At 37.2% G+C, this 23,237-nt stretch overlaps 1 protein-coding gene across 2 annotated transcripts in view; it reads right to left on the bottom strand.

Annotated features, from left to right (window-relative positions):
• LOC131157546 (uncharacterized) overlaps positions 1-22,061 on the bottom strand; it is an 82,471-nt gene extending 60,410 nt beyond the window's left edge. For both annotated transcript variants that reach the window (XM_058111784.1, XM_058111785.1), the window contains exon 1: positions 21,552-22,061. In XM_058111784.1, the coding sequence (XP_057967767.1) occupies positions 21,552-21,937 (386 nt within the window). In that variant the 5' untranslated portion in view covers positions 21,938-22,061. The remainder of the gene's footprint in view (positions 1-21,551) is intronic.
• Between the last annotated feature and the right edge of the window lie 1,176 nt (positions 22,062-23,237).

Genomic DNA, 23,237 nt, shown 5'->3' with positions numbered 1-23,237 from the left:
GAACGTTATATGCCAAAAAAAAAATTTATTTTTTTCTTTTTTAGGATATGGAACATGTAGGATGTAGTACAAATTAGAGTTTAAATCAAAAAAGAACTTTATCCATTTCATTTAGTTGCAACCAAGGAAAGGATGTCGAAAGTTTTGCTACACACACTACACATATCAGAAGACTTAGAAAACTACCTTAGATTGTTTTTGGTTGAAGTATACTTCAGTTGTTTGGGACTCTAATGAACCATATCCTAATGGTTTAGAAAAGAAAGAAAAAGGAAAAAAATGCGCTTGAAGCAAATGAAAATGAGAAACAAGTCAAGGATCAATTGCAAAAAGAAACGAAGAAAAAGAGAGAAAAGAACAAAAAGATAAATACGAAGAGGAAACAATTGTGTTTTGGAAATGGCTACCTAGTACCGGGGTCCTAATTAAATAAAAAGGTGGGTGTCTTCTAAAGTGCAGTAGCATGAAAGCCACCATTGTACATTCATGCATTGGAAACGGCTACCTATTACCGGGGTCCTAACTAAACAAAAAAGTGAGTGCCTCTTAAAGTGTAGTAGTGTGAAAGCCGCCAATACAATGGTTTTGAATTAGAGTAAGACCGAGCGGTTGTCTCAGGTTAATTGTTGTGATTGAAACCGTTAATGTCTTTTAATAGTCAATTTTGGAATTCTAGCCTTATTCTCATGCACGCGAGCTTTGTTACATTCCATTAACTTGGTTGGTTTACTAAATGGTGTATAAGTCTCTCAGTTGATGTTTAACTTGGGTTAATTTGTTTCCTGTGTTCCTAAACTCATTAAACATATTTCATGGCATGTGATTTTCATAAGTTTTGGGATTATGGTTGCTTTTCCCCTAATTTGATTGCATTCACGTTATTTATTAGAGACTAGCAAAACATTAGCTGGGGGGTGTGATTACACATCAAATTTGTGTAATTAAATATTTAAATGCATTAATTAAGTGTTACCTTTTTAATTAAATACTTGCTTATGTCCATTATATTAATCATTGAGCTCATTTGATCATTTTAAGATAATTATCCTATTTTTGCCAAAAATTTATGGATACTCGTGTTTTATTATTGCAGGATAATTTTTGGACATTAAATTCAAAATTAAAATGTACATGGGTCGTGCGTGAGAGAAACCGTGTACGTGAGCCACGCACGTGACCGTACCATGCACACATTTGTTTGAAGTCGTGTGCATGCATAAAATTGAAGAGACCGGGCCATGCATGCGTGAGCATTAAAGAGCTACTCGAGGTTGGAAGCACATGCATGCAGTGACAAGACCACGTGAATTTTGGAGAAGCAAAAGAAAGGCCGAGATGTGGGCTGCCATGACAAGACCGTGCCATGCAAAAGAAGCTGGGCCAGTTGCATGAGTTCACGTCAGCAACACCGTGCGGGTAGGTGAGCTGGGCATGCAAAAAGAAGCCCAGCCGCATGCGTGAAGGCAACAAGGGCAGCAAGGGGCCTTCTCTCCTGGGCTGTGCGCTGGGCTTGGCACTGGGGGCAGCCGTATACATTCAAAATGTAAGGCAGGCCCGTGAGCTTCCTGATGTGACCATGTGATTGCCATGCGTGAAGACTTGAAAGCCGAATTGGGGGCTGCTAGGGTTGCTTTTGGGGAATATATTATTAGTTTTTCATAGGGATTGGGAAGGCTTTTTAGGTTTTGTTTTTGGGGCTTTAGGGCAACTTTTTAGAGGAGTGCTTTGGAGGGGAGCTTGGGGGAGTAGCGCCACATCAGAGGGGAAGCAGCACCCTTGCTGCTGTGCAAACTCCTCACGGATACTCTCTCTCTCTCTCTCTCTCTCTCTCTTGTTTCTTTATTTTAATGTTTGTTTTAATACATTGTTTGATTAGTTTTATAGTTGGATTGAATTATATTTTACTTTATTGTTTGAGTGGTTTATTAGATTAATTAATTTCTTGTCTCTTAGTTTGTTATTTTGAATGCTTCAAGGTTGAATTAATTTGTTGTTTTAATTTAGTATACATTTATTCTAATGTTTGGAATGATTCTACGTTGGATTAATGGTTCTTTTAGCTTTAGTATACATGTAGTTTAGCGTTCTTTTAATTTGTTGTCTTTTATTTTATTGTTGCAATGATTTATTGTGGAATTAATTTGATCCGAAAATTTCGGATTGCAAACATGAGTGGCTAAGTTCTACAACTTGGGTTGCGGTTCAATGTCGGTTGCTTTCCATGATTTGTTAGGTTTCCTTCAATGTTATTGTTTAACTTTTATTTGGCTTAAACCGAAAATTGAAGGCATCATTGATAAATCGCTTGCTCTTATTTCTTGTTTTGTTGTTAACGTTAGGCACAACAAAACCTTGATTTAATCTAGGATTTTCATCAATTAATTTTTACATAAATTGCGGTTGATGTTTAGTGAGAGTATTTATTTAGTTCCATTTGGACGTGGCAAATTTACTCGAGCTTAGGTTTGAATTTTTCATCTTATTAATGCCTTGATTGGATTAACAAGAAGAGGAGTATAGCCGAGGAAATTAGTAAATGGTGGAAGCAAAAGGACGTTAAACCCGTAACCCAAGTGTTTGATAAATTGTTTCAATGAATCTGTTTTGTTTTGGTTGCGTTATTGAATTTTTATTTTTGGAATCTTGGTAAAAGTTCAATCTCATTTTAGCATTTTCTCGAGTACTTTCCCTTTTGTTTATTGTTTTCATTAACATATAAAATTCAAAAAGAATTTCATATAGCATCTTACACCAACAGGTTTTTACTTAATGTTCACAAATATTTTGATAATCAATGGTCCCTGTGGAATACGATCCTAGACTTATCCTTGATATAACTTGACACTTCTACACTTGGAAGCACAATTCAGAACGAGTCATATATATACTAAATTATATATATATATTATTTAAATTTTATATATTATATATAGTATATATATTATTTATATTATATATATTAAAATATTAAATTAATTAACTAATTTAATCGAAATTTGGTTCGGTCGGTTTTGAGTTCGGTTAACATGGAATTTCGTTTGGTTTTTAGTTTGGTTAACATGGAATTTTAGTTGTGTGAGACTTTTTAACTGAAATTTTCTGATTTATTCGATTAATTAACTGTACCGACTGAATGTTCACCCCTACTAGGTACCCTCTTGACCCTTCCGCTGAAAGCCCATATGTCAGACTTGCCAAGAGATAGGGCATCTTCATATAACTGGCCCAATTCAGTCAAAAAAGAGCCTCCTTTTTTCAGTAGCTTGGGCAGGTCCAACATGAGTAACATTCAACCTGGCCCAAATCTTTTCGTAACCTCCTCACCAAAAACAACCCTAGCCACCTTTGAGATATTCGCAATGCCATCCAAAACCCAAGAAACCTTCATGCTCTGGTTGATCAATTCCGAACAATTTGCGAAGTCATTACAATCGTTCAGATGCAATGCATCTCCACAATGACGACACAATCCTTTCTCAACCAACACACCCTGACCTCCAGGATAAACTTAGTGCCTACGAACCTCTCCTTCCCTCCACTTGCCTTCCAGAACTACTTGACTCTGCAACCTTAGGCACGAAGAATTGTCAGAACCAACACCTCCTAAATCCTTACGAAACATCTTTGTTATCTTGTAAAAATATCTTGCAAAGCTTTGCCACCCATCGCCATCAGCTCCTCCACGAATAAACACTAAAAATTTCTTCCTTTTCCACCCCAGCCCTAATTTCAAATACTTTCCCAACTTCGTCCACCTTATAAACATCCAATACTTAGTGAAACCCAATTGAAAGGTACAAAATCCCCTTTGCTTCCAACCAATGGAAGACAAACCATCAACAAGCCAGATCGCTACTTCATTAGAAACTGAACCAACCTATTTTGAGAAACATTATTCTTGACCACAAGCAGAAACAGATTCTTCCCATCCTTGTCTATATGCAGATCGAAAGATTTACCTTCAATTTTGCACCAATCAATTCAGCATAATCTACCACAAACAAACCCACATTGTCAATACGCCAAGGTCTAAATGGAGCGAGAAGAGTGAGGGTCCTTCGCTCAAGGGAGAGAGTCATCCTTCTTACCATCGCTGTGTGTGACTCACCCAAGGGCCTATGTGGCTTCAAATGTGTATGGCAGAACAAGCTAGATGATGATGGTACTCATGGCAAGCAGCACAGCAAGACAATGGAGGCGCTGTGATGGCCGCGAGGTGTCAATGGTTGGCATGATGGTGCAGATCTTGATGGCACCAGCAGATCTTGCACCAACGATGATGGTGCAGGGAGAGGAGACCGACAGTGGTGGTTCCTTGCGGTGAGAGAGAGGAAGACGCGCCGGAGAGGCCCCGCAGCAGCAATGAAGGGCCCGGCAGCTAGCAATGGTGCACGGTTTATTCGCAGGAGCCCTCAGGGCTGCAGCTCCTTTCACAGGCCAAGTTACTTTTCCCCCTAATTTTTGAATTTTAAGAAAATTGATATATTTTGTGAGGCATTAAGACCAAGTTGGGCTAATTTTGGGTGAATATGGACATGAGCAAGGGCTAGATTCATAATTGTGACAATTCAGTGAATTGATGAAAAGAAGGCCCTTTTGAGGGCATTTTGGAGAAGGCCCTTTTGAAGATCATTTTGGGGAGCCTAAGGAGGAAGGACACACACGTTGAACACGTTGAGGAGGCATTCAAAGGGGACTCATGTTCAACCTACAGCAGAGTTCACACATTCACAAGCAGAGGAGATGTATGTTCAGTTGGAACAAGCCAAGCACTTGACATTCAAAGGAAAAATCCTTGGTTTTCTTAGAGATTTCTTGGATATCTTAAGCTTATATTGGAATTCTTGTTTGACTTCTGGAATAAGTTCTACAAGGAATGATCTGTGATCATTAATGGATAGTTTGAAGTATTGTTTGTGTAAAAATAGGGAGTTTGATGCTAGCAATATGATTTTACATGATCACAAAATGAGAAATCCAATGCATGGCATGATGTTTATGTTGATATACTTGAGTTTTGGTTGCTGAGAACTTGTTCATTCTTTTTCTCTCTGGACAGTTCATGCGTTATATGCTATGCTGTAAATTGAATAGGCAAGTCAGAAAGAACAAGGCAAAGAATATTTAGGGGAGAGTGAGTGAATTGAAAGAAAGCTCCAAGTGAGGGAGTGGAGCTCATTGTGTTCTTCATGTTTGCAGGTTTTTTAGTGAAGAGAGCTAGAGCTAAAGACTGAAAGGGTAAGCAGCAGCATGGCCATTCAAGGGAGCAGCCTAGGTGGCCGGAAGCCATGGCCAACAACCTATGTTGACAAACTAGTCAACAGAGGAGAGTGGGGGCTGCATGGCTCGGTCTTAGGACAGAGGTGGTTGGGACGCATCATGTTGCCATTCTGGTGATCATCTGTAACAAACGCAGACAGCAAAATCAGGTCTTGCAGCTTCTCCAGCAGACTTGCATGGCCCCAGACAACCATTCCTACACAAGGAGATCAGGGAGCACTTCACAGGGTTTCTGGCATTGGGGTTCTTGCCAGCAATGATGGATGACTGCCAAAGGGGCGAGGGCTGCCGGAAGGCTAGAAAGTTGGGGGTTGGCTGCCCTAGAAAGCTGCAGCAACTAGGGTTCAAGCAAACCTTGCTCATGTGAGGAAGATGACCGCACGGGGGAAAGGCGAGCTCGCATGACTTCCACATGATTAATTTAATGATGTGGACCAGTCGACAAGTTCACTTAGACCGGTCGACTGGTTTTCCTTTTAAAAAAAAGAAAACATTATTTCTATTTTAAATTTTGAAAAATCATTAAAAATAGTTCTCTCCCGCAATAAATTCCCAAAACATGGGGAAAATTAGAAAAACTTTTCTTTTTTGTTTTAGAATAAATTTTATAGGTTTTTATTTTTATTTTCCATTTTTATTTATTTTTATATTTTATTTGATTCTTCTGATAAAAAAACATATTTCTTGAATAAAAATTTCTTTTAAATAAAAAATGGTTTTGTGTTTTTTTTAGAATTAGGTCTTAACATTGTGTTCAATTTTTTTTAAAAAAAATTGATTTATTTATAATTGTGGCTTTTTTTTCACTTTATATTAATCAATTTACAAATCAAAAAAAAAAATCATAAAAATGAAAGAAATTATTTTAATTTTCTAGGTTATTTTTTAGGCTTTTTTTAGAGTTTTTAAGGCCTTCTTTTCTTAGATTAATATTTTCAATCTTGGCAAAAAACACCCCAAAAAAATTTGAAAAAAAAAAAACAATTTCTTTGTACATAAGGTTTTGACTTTTGTTTGGAAAATTTGGATGCTGTAACTGTTGGAAATTTTTGTTTTAATTCCTTTAGACAGTTTCTCCTATTTTGGAAATATTTGACTCCTCTTCTTTAGTTTTAGAATAATATTTGATTGACTTTCTTAAGAATTACTGCCTTAGAGTTTATATTGAAGATTTTAAAGTAAGTTACTATTCTTGATGCTTTGAATAGCTTTTTTCCCTTTTTGAATGTGTTCTTGTATAGTTGTATTTGAATTGAATTCAAAGAAACCCTAATTTAAATAATTTGAGAATGGATACCTTAGAGAGGAGCAATAGCTTTTTCAAATGATTTCTTAAGGTGAGGGAAGTCTAGTGTTCCAAATCAAAATACAGTGGGAATGCAAGGTGGAAAAAGGAAAGGTAATAAGAATGAAATAAAAGACAATTGATGTGTTGGTGATTATGCATGGCCCGATTGGTACCATTCAATAGCACAAGCATGTAGGAGGTGCTAGGACCTTCCTCTCACGTAATTGTACTCCTAAGCCTAACTCTAATACGCAGACCACGACTATCAATTCCTTGGACCTAATCTAGCTTAGAGACCAATCAATCAATACTAATTAGGTGAACTAAACCACACCTAGGCAAGTAAAAGGTTAGTAGCGACTCCCTAGAACCCTTAACATGATTAACACCCCCCCCCCAATCATCATTTTTAGAGTCGCTATCCTAGTCGAGGCATCGAATCGTGGTCTGCACGCATTGACACTCTTTAGTGTAAAGATTGGTATAAAAATATGCAATATCATCAATCAAACAAGCATCTCTTGTAACACCCTCCCTTATAGCTCCATTCCCTAATCAAACTACATCTCATCTTTCTTCCTATTGGCCAACCAATTGAATAAAAATTAACCTTCCCTAATCCATGTAAATTTAGTTTTTTTGCTTACAGCTCTTCCCTTCCTCTAAAATCACCTCCTCTTAACTCATTTTTCAATGAAACATGCTTAGCAACATAAGCCACCCTTCTTCCTATCTTATTCCAAAGAATCAATGTCACTTGAAAAGTTAAGACTTTTAACCTTGGTATCCCTAAAAACTTCCAAATTCTACTTTTTCATAAACGTAAAATGCTCCCACTGCCTCACAAAACACCAACTCCAAGCATCCCTAACCAAAGGGGGAAAAGAATGATGATCAAACCACATATTCTCAAAGCAAATTGTGGTGGCTCTACTTGATCTTACTGGACTCTAGCAAAACAAGGAAAAAATTTGTCTAAAGGACATTTGAGAAAGATCGTTACATTCATCCTCTTACTCACTACAACCGACTACCAATTGCCCACTCTCCACCAACTAATCAAGAGAACAATGTGTTCCACTGTTCTTCAAAAGAAGATCCTTCAACCCACGATCCCTAGTAAACCTATTAAAATTCTGAATACTTAAGCTAAATCTAAGCCCTGTAAGAGAACAAGAACCATACACAGCACATAACCCATCCCAAAAATAAGAATGAAGAGGAAGCATTGGTTTAGATGTTTGAATGTTTTAGTCGGGATCCTGTAGAGGCTAGGTTATTTAAAGTTGATATTCCAATAGAGAACTCTCATCTTTCAGAGAGGATTCGCCTTCATTCAAACTTAGATTTTACATTAGCATATCAAAAGAGAGTTGAGGCTGAACTCGCTGAAGAGAATGGATTATTTCAATTATTTGAAGGAGCAACTAAAGATGAGGATCTGAATGGCAATACCTCACTACAAATGGAGAATACTAGTCAACATAAGGATCCTAGTTGTACAGAGATAGGTAAGGACTCCATTAATCATTTTTTAGATCATTTGATTGCCTTGAATGATAGGGGATCTTTGTCTTCCAACCCTAAGCTTAATCTCCTTTGTATCGATAACATGGATGTTTATTCCTTGGGTTTTTTTTTTTTTTTTTTGGGGGGGGGGGGGGGGGGTGGGGGAGGTTTCAATGTTGAGAAGATAGATGCTTCTTTGGGGGATCCAAGTCCCTCTAGAACTAGTATTGGTATCCTTACCCTCCCTACTCGGCCATGTTTTGTTTCTAAATTCTAATACTTTATGCTAAAGGGAGGATTCTTGTAGGGGAGAGGGATGTGAGTTTAGCTCTAATGGAGGTGGGAAGAGACTCAATAAACTTGCACAAACTCCTAGAAGACCTTGGCCTAAAAATAGTAGACCCTATAGGAAAGGAGGCAAGGTTGGGTTTGAGCCAAAGAACATTTGAGAGGAACAAAAAAGTTTCAAAAGAACTAAAAAACTTGGTTTCCTCCATTAATTATTAGGGGGGTATGGGGCTTGGAAAGGGTGGAAAGGGAGTTAAGATATGAAGATTATTAGTTGTAATGTGAAAGGCCTAGGGGGGTGAGGGAAAAGGAGTTTGATCAAGGAAGTGCTATCTAAGTACTCCCCGAACATCTATTGACTCAGGTAACTAAACTAGAGATGATTGACCACGGGTATTAGAAGCATTTGGCGTGGCTAGTTGGTGTAGAGAGTGGGACTTCTTACCCTCCCAAGGTGCCTCAAGGAGGTGTTCTAGTTATGTGGGATTTTCGATCTATCTCTATAGTGGATAATTTAGTGGGGTTCTTCTCCCTCTCTGTTTTTGTTGAAAGGGACCAATGGTGGGTATCCCCTATGTAGGGTCCTCCTAGACTAACTCTTAGGAGTGCTTTTTGGGATGAGTTGTATTACATTTTTGGGTTTTGCTCTCCTAGGTCATTAGTTAGAGGGGATTTTAATATGCTTAGGTTCAAGGGGGAGAAGAAAATGAGGGGCAGGTTTAATGCTAATATGCAACAATTTGATTCACTATCATGGAATGCGGCCTGAGAGCTCTTCCTTTAAGCAACGCTTCTTTCACTTGGTCCATAGGGGGTGCTAAAGCGGTGGGTAGTAGATTGGATAGATTTTTGTTTTGTAGTGACTAGGAGGACGAATTCTCAAACCTCACTTAACTTGTTCTCCCAAAACATACTTCTAATCACTTCCCTATTATGTTGAATCTAGCATGGTTTCATGGGGTCTCACTCCTTTTAGATTTGAGAATATGTGGTTGGACCTTGCTTTTCTTAAGCCCTTAGTAAGGAGCTCATAGGAAGAGGTCACTTGGGGGGGGGGAATGGTTTAGGTTTACAAGGAAGTTAAAATGATTGCAAGAGAATATGAAAATTTTGGAATAAAGAGGTGTTTGGAGATGTTAGAATTAGAAAACCTAACATTTTAAGTGAGTTGGATTTTTTGGACAAAAAGGAATAGGAGACTAGCCTTTCAGAGAGAGAGGAGGTCAAAAGAAATTCTCAAAAAGTGAATTGCACGAGGTGATTTTTAAGAACATAGGAGTTGGAGACAAAAGAACAAATTTAAATGGATCAAACAAGGAGATTGTAATATTGGTTTCTTCCATAGGCTAGCTGATGTTAAGATGAGGAAATTTTTTGTTAGAGAGTTGGAGGTTCAAGGAGGGAGAATTATTAATCACCCTAATAGAATAGCCTTTTGATCTTTAGGGATGGGGTCTCACTATCATCTTTATTTGGACGAAGAGAGTTGTAGGTTGATGGTTAACAATTTAGAGTGATATCTCATCTCTAAAGATCAAATGGTTTGGCTAGAGAGACCTTTTGAGGAGGAGGAGGTGAGGGGGTAGTTTTGGGGTGGATAGGGATAAGGCTCCAAGTCCAGATGGTTTTAATTTAGCTTTTTCCCAAGACTGCAGGGGTACTATTAATGATGGTTTGCTTAAAAGTATTTTATGAATTTTTTGGGAATGGGATTCTGAGTAAGAGCATTAACTCTATTTTCATTACCCTAGTTCCTAAGAAATCAAGGTCTATTAAGATAGAGGACTTTACACCTATTAGCCTAGTCTCTAGTGTTTATAAGACTATCACCAAAGTTTTAGCCAATAGGCTAAGTGTGGTGCATGATAAGACCATTTCAGTGCTCTTGTGTTTGTGTGTGTGTGTTGAGGGGGGGGGGGGGAGGGGGGTAGACAGTGGATGCCAGTTTGGTGGCCAATGAGGTGGTGGAGGATATTCGAAAGAAGAAGAAGAGGGGATTCATATTCAAATTAGATTTTGAGAAGGCTTATGACAACATTAGTTGGAATTGTTTGGGCAATATTTTGTTCTTGTTATGACAACATTGTTTGGATTCATATCCTTTGTTATTTGAATTCTGAGTTGGCTACTTAATTTGTTCTTACACTGATTTTGCCCGGAGTATCTGGAATAATTTATTTGACGTGTTGGGAGAAGCTTGGGTGTGTCCAATGATGGTGGATGGAATGTTGGCTATCGCTTTTGAGGGCTTCGGAAGAAGAAAGGATAGGACTGCTAAGTGGAAGTATGGAATATTTACAGTGCTCTGGAGTTTAAGGTTGGAGCGCAATGTGCAAATTTTTTAAGGGAAAAAATTGAGCAGGCAGCTAGTTTGGGAGAAGATTCATTATTGGCTTCCTTATGATGCATTAGCTTTGGTTGCTTTAAGGGAGTGAATTTTTTGGAAATGCAACAAGATTGGAGAAATTTTTTGCTTTGATATTTCAAAGTATTTTTTGTGTTTTTACTTTCTTTTTTATGGTTTTTTCCAAAATTTTGATGGGAGATGTCTTATTCTCTTCTTTCTAAATTCTTCTCTTTCCAATGAAATCTCTTTTTTTCTATCAAATAAAATAAAATAAAATAAGAATGAAGAGTGGGCCTAGTAGGACCTGTTGGCATTTTGAGTCCGATCCTTGTTTTGATACTAACAAACCACCAGTATCTTATGTGTGCATTTAATGTGTGAACTGGTTATCATCTCAGCACGAACATAAGATACCGAAAAATGGAAGCCAGCAGGGACATAAAGCTCACACACTTCCGGCGAATTCCATGGAAAATGAAGAGCAAAAAAAGAAGACATTTTGATTTTAATTTGTATTGCATTTAATTTTTTATTTGGTTTGTAATAATACATGCATGTGAATGCTCCGATGACTGTAAATTGACCATAGGAAAATCAATGACCATAAAAGACTTCGATTGACCGACGCCAGGTTTTTAGGCTAAATTAAAATGTTTAAACCTTAGATTGACGCTAGGTCCCTGCACATCCACTTTGATAAATCCCCTCAATCTTACAAATCATAATGATGCAATCAGGGGTAAAAATATGACTTAGGCTTTAAAATTGAAAGGGCTTCGGGCGACCGAACTTGTGCATTCAAAACGCCTTAGTCGACCAAATGTCTGAAAAGTCAAAATTGTTGATGGGGCTTAGGCGACTGAACCAAAATGAACTAAACGTTCTCGGTTGGCCGAACGTTTAATGCTAACTTTTTCACCTTCCCCAGGCGCTCGAACTTCATGTTCATTGTTACCTCGGGCGACTGAAATGGCAAGTTTGGCAAACCGAACTCAGAATCGGGAGACCGAACCTCGAACACTTTGAAAATTGCCTTGGTACAGCCACCCGAACTCTTCATCGGGCACCCGAACGCATAAAATGCACTTTTCTTTCTGTGAGCATTCGAGGTGACCGACCCTATGGTTTGGGCAACCGAAACTCTCGGGTTGGCCTATTTTTACCGCGGGTAATTAAGGGTAATTGGAATTAAATTTCAATTAAACTTTTCTAAAATTCCCAATAGGTCCCCAACGGTCATATTTTGTGGAAAATCTATAAATATCTCTCATAAGTCCAGATTAGCAACTTTGATTAGCAAATATTTTCTCTCAAATATTTTTAACCTCTTGTTAATCAAAGTTCCCTCAACTTATTTTTTATTGCAAAAACTATTTCTTGGGGCAAATCTTTTACTCTCCAAAACTCTCTTTCATTTATTTGTAAATCATTTTTACAAGAGAGCATCTTTATTTTAGGGCATCTATTTTTGCATCCATGCTTTTATAGAAAAGTTTTATGTTGCAAAAATTATTTGAAAAACCAAAACCCTAGGTTCTCCTATTTCTCATCGAAAATATTTATGGAGAAATATTTTATAGGGTTCAAATCTTTGACCATTTTATCATATACATCATTTTCTCAAAGATTGAAAACAATGTTTTTAGAAAAGCACCCTTACTCTACTGAGCATTAATTTCATATCATATTAGAGTGTGCATTGTAGAGTTTAAACGCGTACATCTTTGCTTGTATTTTCAGAAGCATTATATTGTACAAAAATGGTTTTCATTGTACCGGTTGGGTTCATCCCATTAATTGAACTGGGGAGTCTCAGCCCCGTAAGTGAGACCGGTTCGGTTCAACCTGAAAATTGAACTAGGGAGTCTCAGCCCTACAAGTGAAACAAGTTGGGTTCAGCCTTGTAATTGAACTGGGGTTTTCCTCATCCCGTAAGGAGAGGATGTAAACGACTTCTGTTCCACTCGTTTAAGTGAGCAGGCTTAGTGTAATACTTGGGGGTATGCCCAAGGCGGGAACGTAGACTGGTTTGGCCGAACCTCGATAACAAATATCGTGTGTTTCTCTCTCCTTATCTCATTTACTTTCCGCACTTTAATTTCAGTATGTGTTGCCTGTTCATGTTTTGTTATAACCATCTTGCATGCACACAGAATTAATTTAAATGAGATATGCAGCACACATGTATCTATGCTCACATTGTTCACTTACTTTACATACATGTTTTATTTTGAATGGGATATGAGATGTGGTAAATCGGCATAATTGTTTAATTTAGCCAAAATGTTTTAAATGTCCAATTCATCCCCCCCCCCCCCCCCGGCTCTTGGGATCACACCAATTCCAACAGGACCCTCAATTAAGATAAACCACCATTGTCTCCACCCTCTTAACTTGTAAGAAAAACCTACTACACTGTCAATTCTGGAAATGGAGTAAGTTTTTATTTACATTTTTTTTTATAAAAAAAAGTAAGTAAGATAGGGAGAAATGAAGGTACAATATGTGGGGACAAGGAGTTGACCAAAAAACAGAAAAACAAAAACAAAAAAACAAAAAACCAAAGACCACACCATGAAATAAGACAAAATTAACCAGGAAACCCCTTTTCAGGCCCTTTCCATCATAATTTACCAAGCTCTTCAAATTTTCTAATTCCCTTTGACCCTTCAATTTACGACTTTTGCCACCATCCAAGAGAACCTCATTTCCTCTAATATCACTCAACTTTAAATCCAACTTATCCAAAAGATCTTGAGCTTCTAAGTCCTTCTTGGGTGACCAAACCATCATATTCAAAAATACACACTCCCTCCAAACCTTCCAACGAGGTAGGATGAACATAAGATAAATCCCCTACTTCGTCGCAAAATCAAAAACATACCCATATTGTTTTTATATCTCATCCAACAACAACCCCACATCATAAATTCACTAAAATCATCACTTTCGGAATCTGAAAAATCCCGCATTTCTTTAACTCATTTTCTTTTCTTTCCCCATGGCTACACCCAACCTCCTTCTTTGTAAGAGAGTCTTCCATTATGCTAAGTTCTCCTCTAGAGTCTCTCGTTAAAAACTTTGTCCCTGTCACACTAGAATTTTCTCTCTTTTCATCAAACATCTTCCTCATTTCACCACCCATACGAACTGCTTTCTGACAATTATACACCTTACTACCTCAAATCTGTCAAAATTCAGATACAAGATATCACCAATCTCCCCCATAGGCCATAACTGCTCCTGGTTTTTTACATCTTACCTCCCCTTTTTTTGAACTCTCTTTCAGGCTAGTTACATTTTTAATACCACAGTGTAATTCTAAATTCGAACAATTAGTATTCTGGATATGTTCCAGAGTTTCATCAGCTTGATTCGAAATTTGGAGTGCCGGAAGTTGGCCGCGAAGTCTAACATCCTCCTTCCCACCGCTTGCTTCCTAAGCTCTAAGTACTGAAACTGGTCCTTCCCATTCTTGAAATCTGACACTAACTTATTTGATTTCCCATTCTCCCATCCAGCATCCTGACTTTCGCCATTTATCTTCTGTATGAAGCCCAAGGAATGAGGAGCTCCCTTAGACTCCTAGTTAGAGCCCAACTCAGATTTACCTAAGCTTTGAACTTGCTCAAGAAAATGGCTCAGTTTACATAAAAAAAAAAAAATACCCTTCTTTTCATTAGTTAGGCCAGGTTCAAAACTAAAAATATACCTCCCGACCATTTCTCTTTGCATCCTCCCCCCTGAATGCAGCCCTAGCAACCTCTGCAAAGAGTGCATCCCCCATCAGAACCCTAACTTCCTTCTCAGGCAATTCCGACTGGTTAACAACGATTGCTGTCCATGAAAGGCCAGCATTCCTCATCTGAACCCTAGCCTCCTTCTCAGACAATTCTGGCTGGTTAGCAGTGATTACAGTCTTCGAAAGCCCAGCCTTGTTCGTCTGAACCACACCACCACACCTACAGCACCTCTCTTCCCTTTCGACCACCATACCTCAATCTCCAGAGAGGGCTTGACAATCACGATTCTCACCTTCACCTATATTGCCTCCCATCACGACCTGCCTCCACAATCTGATGCAAGGATGACGATCTGCAACTACACCGCCCAAATCTTTCTGTAACTCCTTTGCTAGTTTGCAGAAAACACTCGTGAAGCTTCGCCATCCGTCACTTTGCGCCGCCAGGAATAAACACAGAAACCTCTTATGATTCCATCCCAACCCTAACTCTAGGAACTTTCCCACCTTCTTCCACCTGATCAACAACCAATAATTTGTAATAACCTTGCGAAAGCTCCAAAAACCCCTCGCCATCCAACCAAAAATCGACAACCCATCAACAAACCATGATACATCCTCTTCCGATAACCTTGCCCATCTGTTATGAGTGGCATTGTTCTCAACCACAAGCAAAGATGAGCTCCCCTCGCCCTTGTCCAAATGCAGATCAAAGGATTTTCCTTCAATCTAAATTGTTCAATTCATGATAATTCTACCCAGGCTTCATCACAATGCATGCACGAGAGAGGGAGAGGATCTGTTTCATGACAAGGAGAAAGAGAGATGGAGAGGGCCATCGGAACTTTTTTATCTGAGTTGAAATATTGAAAATGGAGCAAGTATACACACAATTAGAATGCCACACTATAGAATGTCCCAAGCTGCACCTAGAGAAGGGAGAACCACCCACCTAACCTCTCAAATATTCCTCACTACATCAACAACAACCCAAACCCCCCCCCCCCCCCGGCGGAGAGGTGAGGATCCACAAAATCAAGTTATATCAAAAATCTCCTGAACCCCTCTTGACATTGCCTCCAGAATTCCACATATATGTGTGTATTTCCTTCTGTTCATCATACATCAGCTTGATTAGAGTGCTGATAATTTGCATCCTTGTGCAATCAAATGTATCTTTTTGGAATATTCTCACACCAAAAAAATGATATTAGTATTGTGTTCCTACATTGAATTGATTCTCTCTTTTTTTTTTAAAAAAAAAAAAGTTAAAGAGAGGAGAAAAATAATAACAAACTGAGGACGCAGGAAAATAATATATACATAAATATAGATATATATATATATATATATATATATATAACAACAACAACAACAAAAGAAAAATTAAAACATAGACTAACTAAGAATGCCCTTTCATCATAATTAATAGTCCTAAGGGCCCATTTAGTTGTGGAAAACAGTTTTCATTTTCCATTTTAATTTTCCAAAAAATTACAAAAAGGTTAGCTAAATGTTTCATTTTAACAACATTTGTATGAGATAAATGCACCAAAATAAACAGTTTTGGCAATATTTGCTTGTGGAAATAGTTTTATTTTCCATTTCTAATTTTTCAAATAATTACAAAAATGCCACCTTGTTTTCCGATTTTGGAAATTTATATAGAAAAGTTGGAAAACATCTTTTTATTATTTTTCTAGATTTCTAATTCTTACTTTGTGTATGAGGGCAAAAATTCGGATCTTGGACTTCAATTTGTATGGATCATGTATAGAGATTCAAGCCCCAAAATCCATGATCCCAAATATCACCTTATATAATTTTTGAAAAATTGGAAACAAGTTACCTTTTGTAATTATTTTGAAATCTATAAATAAAAAATGTTTAGTTGTTTTACACATTTAAACAAACTCTTTTCTACCTTTTTCATATGAATCTTGAAAAATTAAAAAATAAGTTAAATTTTTTATAATTCTTTGGAAAACTAAAAAATGGAAACCGGAAAATGTTTTCCATGACTAAACAGGCCCCTAATTTTTTTGCTAGCTGACATTGACCTTTTTGACCATACTTCTATCATCATCCAAACAAACCTCATTTGATAACCATAAGCCCATTTTATCCAATAATTGCTTAGTTTCAATATCCTTTTCCCATTGATCACCTCCCTCGGAGAAAAAGGAGTAGGCAGAAAGCCACTCCTAAGCTGATCACTCCCTGCCTTTCACCCTTACCATCATCCTCAAAACAAAAACACCTCCTATAGCTGTGAATGGACTAATGGGCACATGAGAATATCACCAAGTAAATTAAAAGAATGTAAAAAACATAACCATAATGTTCACAAAATCAATCCAATAATAAAAAATCATCACAGGCAAAATCACTCTCAAAACCACTCCAATTTTCATATTCAGGTCCCATGATGACCTCCCTCACGTTTCTTCTCACCTATTCCATCTCACTGTCCTTCAAATTTTAACACCGAACACCATCAGTATTCCTCTTAAAAGATTCAATCATCTGAATATCAGAATTAAGTCAATTACCATGTAAAAACTTCTTTCCTTGAACACCCTTCTGCATTACTAGATAACGACACATCCTGATCAGACTTCTTCCCTCCAGCAGAAAATTTGTTTTCACCATTATAACCCACATTATCAATACAGTGCTGACTATTCTGATCCTTGAAACCACCGCCTCCCATATCATTGCCTCATTCTTCATCAAAATTTGATTCCTGGAAATCCAGCTTGTGAACACTATTGCACCATCTTATGAACCAGATCTATTACCTGGATCAATAGATTACCACTTAACAGATCTTACAACCTTGATTGATTGCTTAGCATCCACTTCAAAGCCATTCATCTGATTCTGGCAAGGACTCCGGTCCAACGATTTGCGCTTGAGAAAGAAGAAACAAATGAACCACAGCTTTTCCTCTTCTCCACAGCCATGTTTGCAGAATACAAAAACCCTTTATCCCATAATCCGTTTTTTGGATCTGCCCACTAAACGATCCATCCGTTGACAGTAAGCAGGCCAGCCCAATATTTGCTTCTACCTTCTTAATATTGCATCCTGAACCAACAAGGCATTCGATAATTCGAATTGCTTTCGTTATGTGCAATATCAGCAAGTGGGCCAATAGCACTTCACCAACTGACATAAACCAATAAACCTTTTTAAAATAAAACCCTCCCCCTTCCAGCAAGCCCATAAGACCCCAAATTATTGTTCATATGACCACAAGCTTCAGCTGATTACTCGTAGGCCAGGCCCAACATCCTGCTTAGGTCCACTATATATTAACCCTAAAGCTTGTGGAAATGGAAGCCCATCACCAATGTCTGGCCCATCCTCCAACATTGTCTTCTTTGATGAAAGAAATGCAGTAAACCCTAGATCTGTTTCATGCCTAACAGCAGTTGCACCCACTCTTTTTGGCCACCCTGAATTTGTGCAAGATCTCCACAAAAATTATAACATTGTTTAACAATGGATTTATTTTACAACCCCCCTCCCCACCAAATTTCCTTTTACAATGTCATGCCATTGTCAAGCATCCTTGCTGGTCATCAACCACAAACCAGATCAGGTCAAATCCTTTAGATTCACAAATCACAATCAACCCCTGGGTATCAGGGTATCACAGAACAAACACCACATCCTGCCATTCAATCCCTTGAAATGAAAATAGAATACCCCTTTCTGTTGAACCTTAATCCAGCTTCAAGAAATCAACCTAATCAAGTAGATCAAACCGCAACCTAGTGCCATACCCTTTGAAATAGCTTCTCCAACCAAATCTCCCCAACCAACTGAAAACAGAGAACAAATATTCACAATCTGCTTGATCACAACAGTCAAACCTTAACCCAACAATACCATCTCTGACTATTCTCTAGCTAATGAACAAAATCCCCTGTGCCTATTCTCTCCAATCACAGTTCAGAGACCATACCTTCGACCTGGAAAGATTTCTAGAGGTCTCTCTCTATCATGATCACAGACCCCTAATTCAAGATTGAATAGTAGAGAGAACATCTTAGCATACACTCCCATATCTTTTACTCAAATCAACTCTTCATTTGTGCTGATGTTTCATTCTTTTGAGACAAATCCTTATAACACTACTACACATACTTCTACAGATCTTCACGAATCTCTTCCACTAAGATTCCTATTCCACTCTTGTTCCCAAGTCTTCATTGAAGCCTCTAGAACCTTTATCTTCTTTTTCTCTTTCTGATCATCCATCTCTACGTGCATCCCCACTAGGCTTTGTCATCATCTATGGATTGACCTACTTCTCTAACCACTGCTTTGTCTTTCTATACAATTCCTAACAAAATAGATCTTCAGATTGTCATTTGCAAATGTGAGCACACTTGCACTTCTCATTCCGTATCACATTTTGCATCCTATGATCATTTGTGACAATTACATCATGCCTTTGCCTCACTATCTTTATTTATCCTTGCTACATTTATTTCTAAGGCTAGTCCCATTCCTATCCTAGACACCTAGTCACTATGCAAGAAGAGAAGAATGCTTTGTTACAAAATAATACCTGAGAACTAGTATTTCTGTGCTATTAGTTGTTGATGGGTGTTTACAATGAAAGTTAACCCTTAATGTTTTGTTAATCAGTTGAATGCTCATCTTGTTGCTAAAGGGTATAATTTGGAGATAAAAAAATTTCTATTGTCTTGCACAATGCATTTCGTACTTATATGAAATTTGAACATCTCACATCCATTTGTTTTTATAAACAAGAAATTTATTAGGAAGAAATAAGGAAAAAAATTCAAAACATTGTGTAAGGCATTTTCGACCAAAACAAAGAAAACAACAACGTGAAGAAAAGAAGAAACAATTACGGTGCAGCACTAGTGAAGCAAAGCAATCCGATCCCATTGTAAGTCGAAGAAACACCCAAAACAATCATTTGGAGACAGCACCAGAAACAATGCAGAAAAGCCACTCTAGTTTAATCAAATTATGGTAATGTTAAGGTTAAAGAGTCCGACATTTCTCTACAAGCAATTACGTCAAATAATGGCCAAAACTGTACACCTTCACACACTGTCCTCTCTTCCCCCTCCCAAAGCCTCTAAATTATAGGCTCAAAAACCATCAAAGAAGAAGAACAAACCCAATTCTCATCAAGAACTCCAAACAAGTTATCCCACAAACAATCTAAAAAAGGACAATGTAAGAATGTCAAAAAATCTCCCAATTCCTAAAACAAAAGGGGGGGAGGGAACAAAAACAAAACAAAATAAAGGGCACATACATCTAAGTCACTGCCTTATTTGGTCTTCTCCTCCAAAGCAAGTCATTACTCATTAGTAATGATTTTATTCAGGATTGCAGTACAAGGAAAAGCCTTTATTTTTCAGGAAGTTTAGCTTTCCAAATGAAAATAAAAAATAAAAATAAGTAAGAAGAATGGATTAGTATTGGGAGCATGAATTGGCCGTAGAGAGATCACAAGAAAAATCACGGAGGGAAAGCAGGCCTCCCCAACCCAATAATCTTCACAAAATGAATTCTCTACCCACTACCAACCTTATACCAAACATGAGGGAAAAAAGAATATACACGTCTGAAACAAATTTCCAGGAACTCGCATGGCTGATATTAGCTCCAACTTTAGCATTCCACCCATTCTGTTGAAAACCCAAACTAACTTTGAATTACCTTATGCAAAGAGAATAGCGTTCTAAAGGAAAACATAATTGACCACTTCCACACCAAGGAAATGTTCATGGACGCCAAATTACCTGAACTCAAAACTCCCTCCCTCTTAAATCTACTATGTGCCAACTAACAAGATGATCTCTACCCCTCCCTCTCTCCCACATTCAACCATAAAATTCTCAAAAACTTCTCTAATTTGCGCATCACCCTCACTAGGAACTTGAAAAGAGAAAAATAATAGAGCTGAATTGAAAAAAAAAAAAAAATGGGGCCTAGAGTAGAGGAATAAAACCTTTTATTATATATAAATTTATAAATAAATAAAATTAAAAATAAATAATAAATAAATAAACCTCTCTTTTTCACCCATCCAGCCTTCTAGAAACCCTCTCCTAAATAAAAAGAGAAAATGCAACAGGATTAGGGCAACTAAGTAGTAGGACATTCAAAGAACCACAGCCTGCTATCCTAGCAAAAGAAGAAAAAGTATGTGATACAATAACAAAACCCACATTAACACTCTCAGAAAAATTGATTTCCAGTCCTGAGAGTCAATAAAAAATCTATAGAATGATTAACACGTTAGAAAAATGCTGAAATTACTGAAAATGGAAGTAAAGAAAATGCTGAAATTGCTTTGCCATTTTCCCCATCCTCCTCTCACCCTCACCATGGTAAAAGAAAAACAGCCTAGGAAACTGATGAAAATAGTTAAAACCAAAAAGTTAAGCTCAAGCTTCTACTAAGTACAGTTCCTTGTCCTCTTGGATTCCTCAAGACTGATTAGAATCAAACTTTCAACTTCTATTTTTTCACTACATTAGCAACCATGTAAAAAATTTCATAGAAAAAAGACAACTACAACAACAATATTCCTTTCTCCCTCCCATTTGTTCCAAAGACGATGTTGGACCAAGACAAAGTAAAATTTTGACATGTTTAAGTCATTTTGGTTTTTAACAAATATGAAATTATAAATTGAGCGAAGCTAGTAAGAGCAGTCTTCTTCTTCTCTGGTCCCAAACAATGGAGAAAAAAAGAACCCTAAACTGCAATTTCTTTCCTTTTCCCACAATTCCTCTGGAACCAAACAGAACACTTATGTTGCCTAAACACACATTCAAACAAGAAAATCAATAACACATCTGATTAGCCTAATTAGTAATTACCCCAGAAAAATTGAAAAAAATAATAATAAACAGAGGCTTCCCATATGAGGGGGAAGGGAAAAGCAAAACTTGCAATGAGAATTTAGCTACCACTTCGCAGGTTGGAAGTACTTTTCCCGCCTTCAAAAGAAAAACGACTCCAAGGCTTGATAGCAGGAAAAGCAATTAACAGTAACTAAACATAGAAAAATGGAACAAGCTAGGGAGGCTAACCAAAGATATGCAGCAGGGTTGTAAGAAGCAGGGTCAAGAGGAATCAAGTCCTTTGGAGGATCAAGAAATGAGACAATGTCCTGCTCATCCAAGTACACTTTCTTTCCACTTGGCATAATTTCGTACGGCTTCTCATCCCAGGGCGACGGCACCACCCTCTCGCCTCCACCGACGGCTTTGACTTCTCCATGAGGAGGAAGAGGAGGAGCTGAACGTTTGGAGCCATCAAGGTACGGTGTTTGCTTTTGAGGCCTTGCCAGGAACCCTAGGCACGGCCATCGTTGATGTTTCGACAATGCAATTTGGCGGGAATGTGGTGTGGAGAAAGAGAATGCCGCCGGCGGAAAGAGGGGACCGGAAAGGATGAAGGTCGCTGCAGCGCTCATCTTGAGAGAGTACTATCGTCGTAAGACGACATGAAGAACTGCGATACTCTTCCTCATCTTTTTTCCCGCTAGTCTCCCATGTCGTTGTATCATGAGAATATGTAAACATAAAACATGAATTTATGTTTAGGGAAAAATTTTATTTGAATTTGTATTGGATCTACCGAATATAAAATTATATTAAAATTTATTAAATTTAAATTAAAAAGTTGAAATTTATGTTCCTAAATATAGCATTATAATTAAAATTATAAAAATATTAGATTTTAGTTAAACTATTTCTAATGGTATAAAGAAAAAATTGGTATTCTCAAAGTGATAAAAAATAAAATTTCAATCATAACTTTTATATTCATTCATTTAAAATAAAAATGTCATCTACATCCTAGCCACTTTTTGTTAATTTGTCTTGTCTCTTCGAATTTTAGACATTATTTATTAAATTAAATTCCAATTATCTTATTATTTTTCTTTTACATAGTTTAACGAATTGCATGGGCATCTAAGATATTTTTTTCATTTGAATTGTCTAAATTTTTATTTAATTTGCAATTTTATATTCCAAAAATTTTATTGTGAAGTATCTTTTTAATGATTGCATAATTTAATTTTTCAAGTTATAGTCATGATTTTTTATTTCACGTGTATATATATATATATATATATATATATATATATATGTATGTGTGTGTGTGTGTGTGTCAATATATTCCAAAAGTTCACATCTATTAGGTTGAATCTTCAAATCGTCTCAACACGAACAGTGAACGTGAAATGTGAGATTAGCGATTTGAGGATGAGATGCAGGTAAATCAAATATTTAACGGGATTGCCATCAACTTACTTTATTTTTTGTTGAGGTTAGAATACCTAATGATTTACTATCATTTGATTGGCTAATTAGCAAACTTAGGGTCTAAGGAACTGATAGTTAATTATCTACGCACTAGAGTCAAGTTTGATAGTGCGGTTATGTGAAAGGAATGTACTAGCATCCCTACACACCTATTCAGATTCTATAAACGGTATTTAATTAATCTATGATTATCTTCAAATACAGTTCATCAAAACTCTAATTCTTTCATTTCAACTTTTACCAATCTTTAATATATTGGATAAACCCGCACAAAACGACGATTATCTTTATGTCGAAATCCTCAAAGGTATGCATAAGAAACCACCTTGAGGTTCATCATCGAATTCATTAAAATATTTTAAGGTTTAAATTTCTATTCATCCCAACCCTTCAACATTTAGAAATTGATTCAAGTATGGTTTCAAATTATGGCAAAACAACAAC

Source organism: Malania oleifera, chromosome 6 (assembly GCF_029873635.1).
Source record: "Malania oleifera isolate guangnan ecotype guangnan chromosome 6, ASM2987363v1, whole genome shotgun sequence".
Taxonomy (NCBI): Eukaryota; Viridiplantae; Streptophyta; class Magnoliopsida; order Santalales; family Ximeniaceae; genus Malania; species Malania oleifera.
The sequence above is the reverse complement of the archived record's forward strand: the minus strand, read 5'-3'. Positions and strand labels throughout refer to the sequence as shown.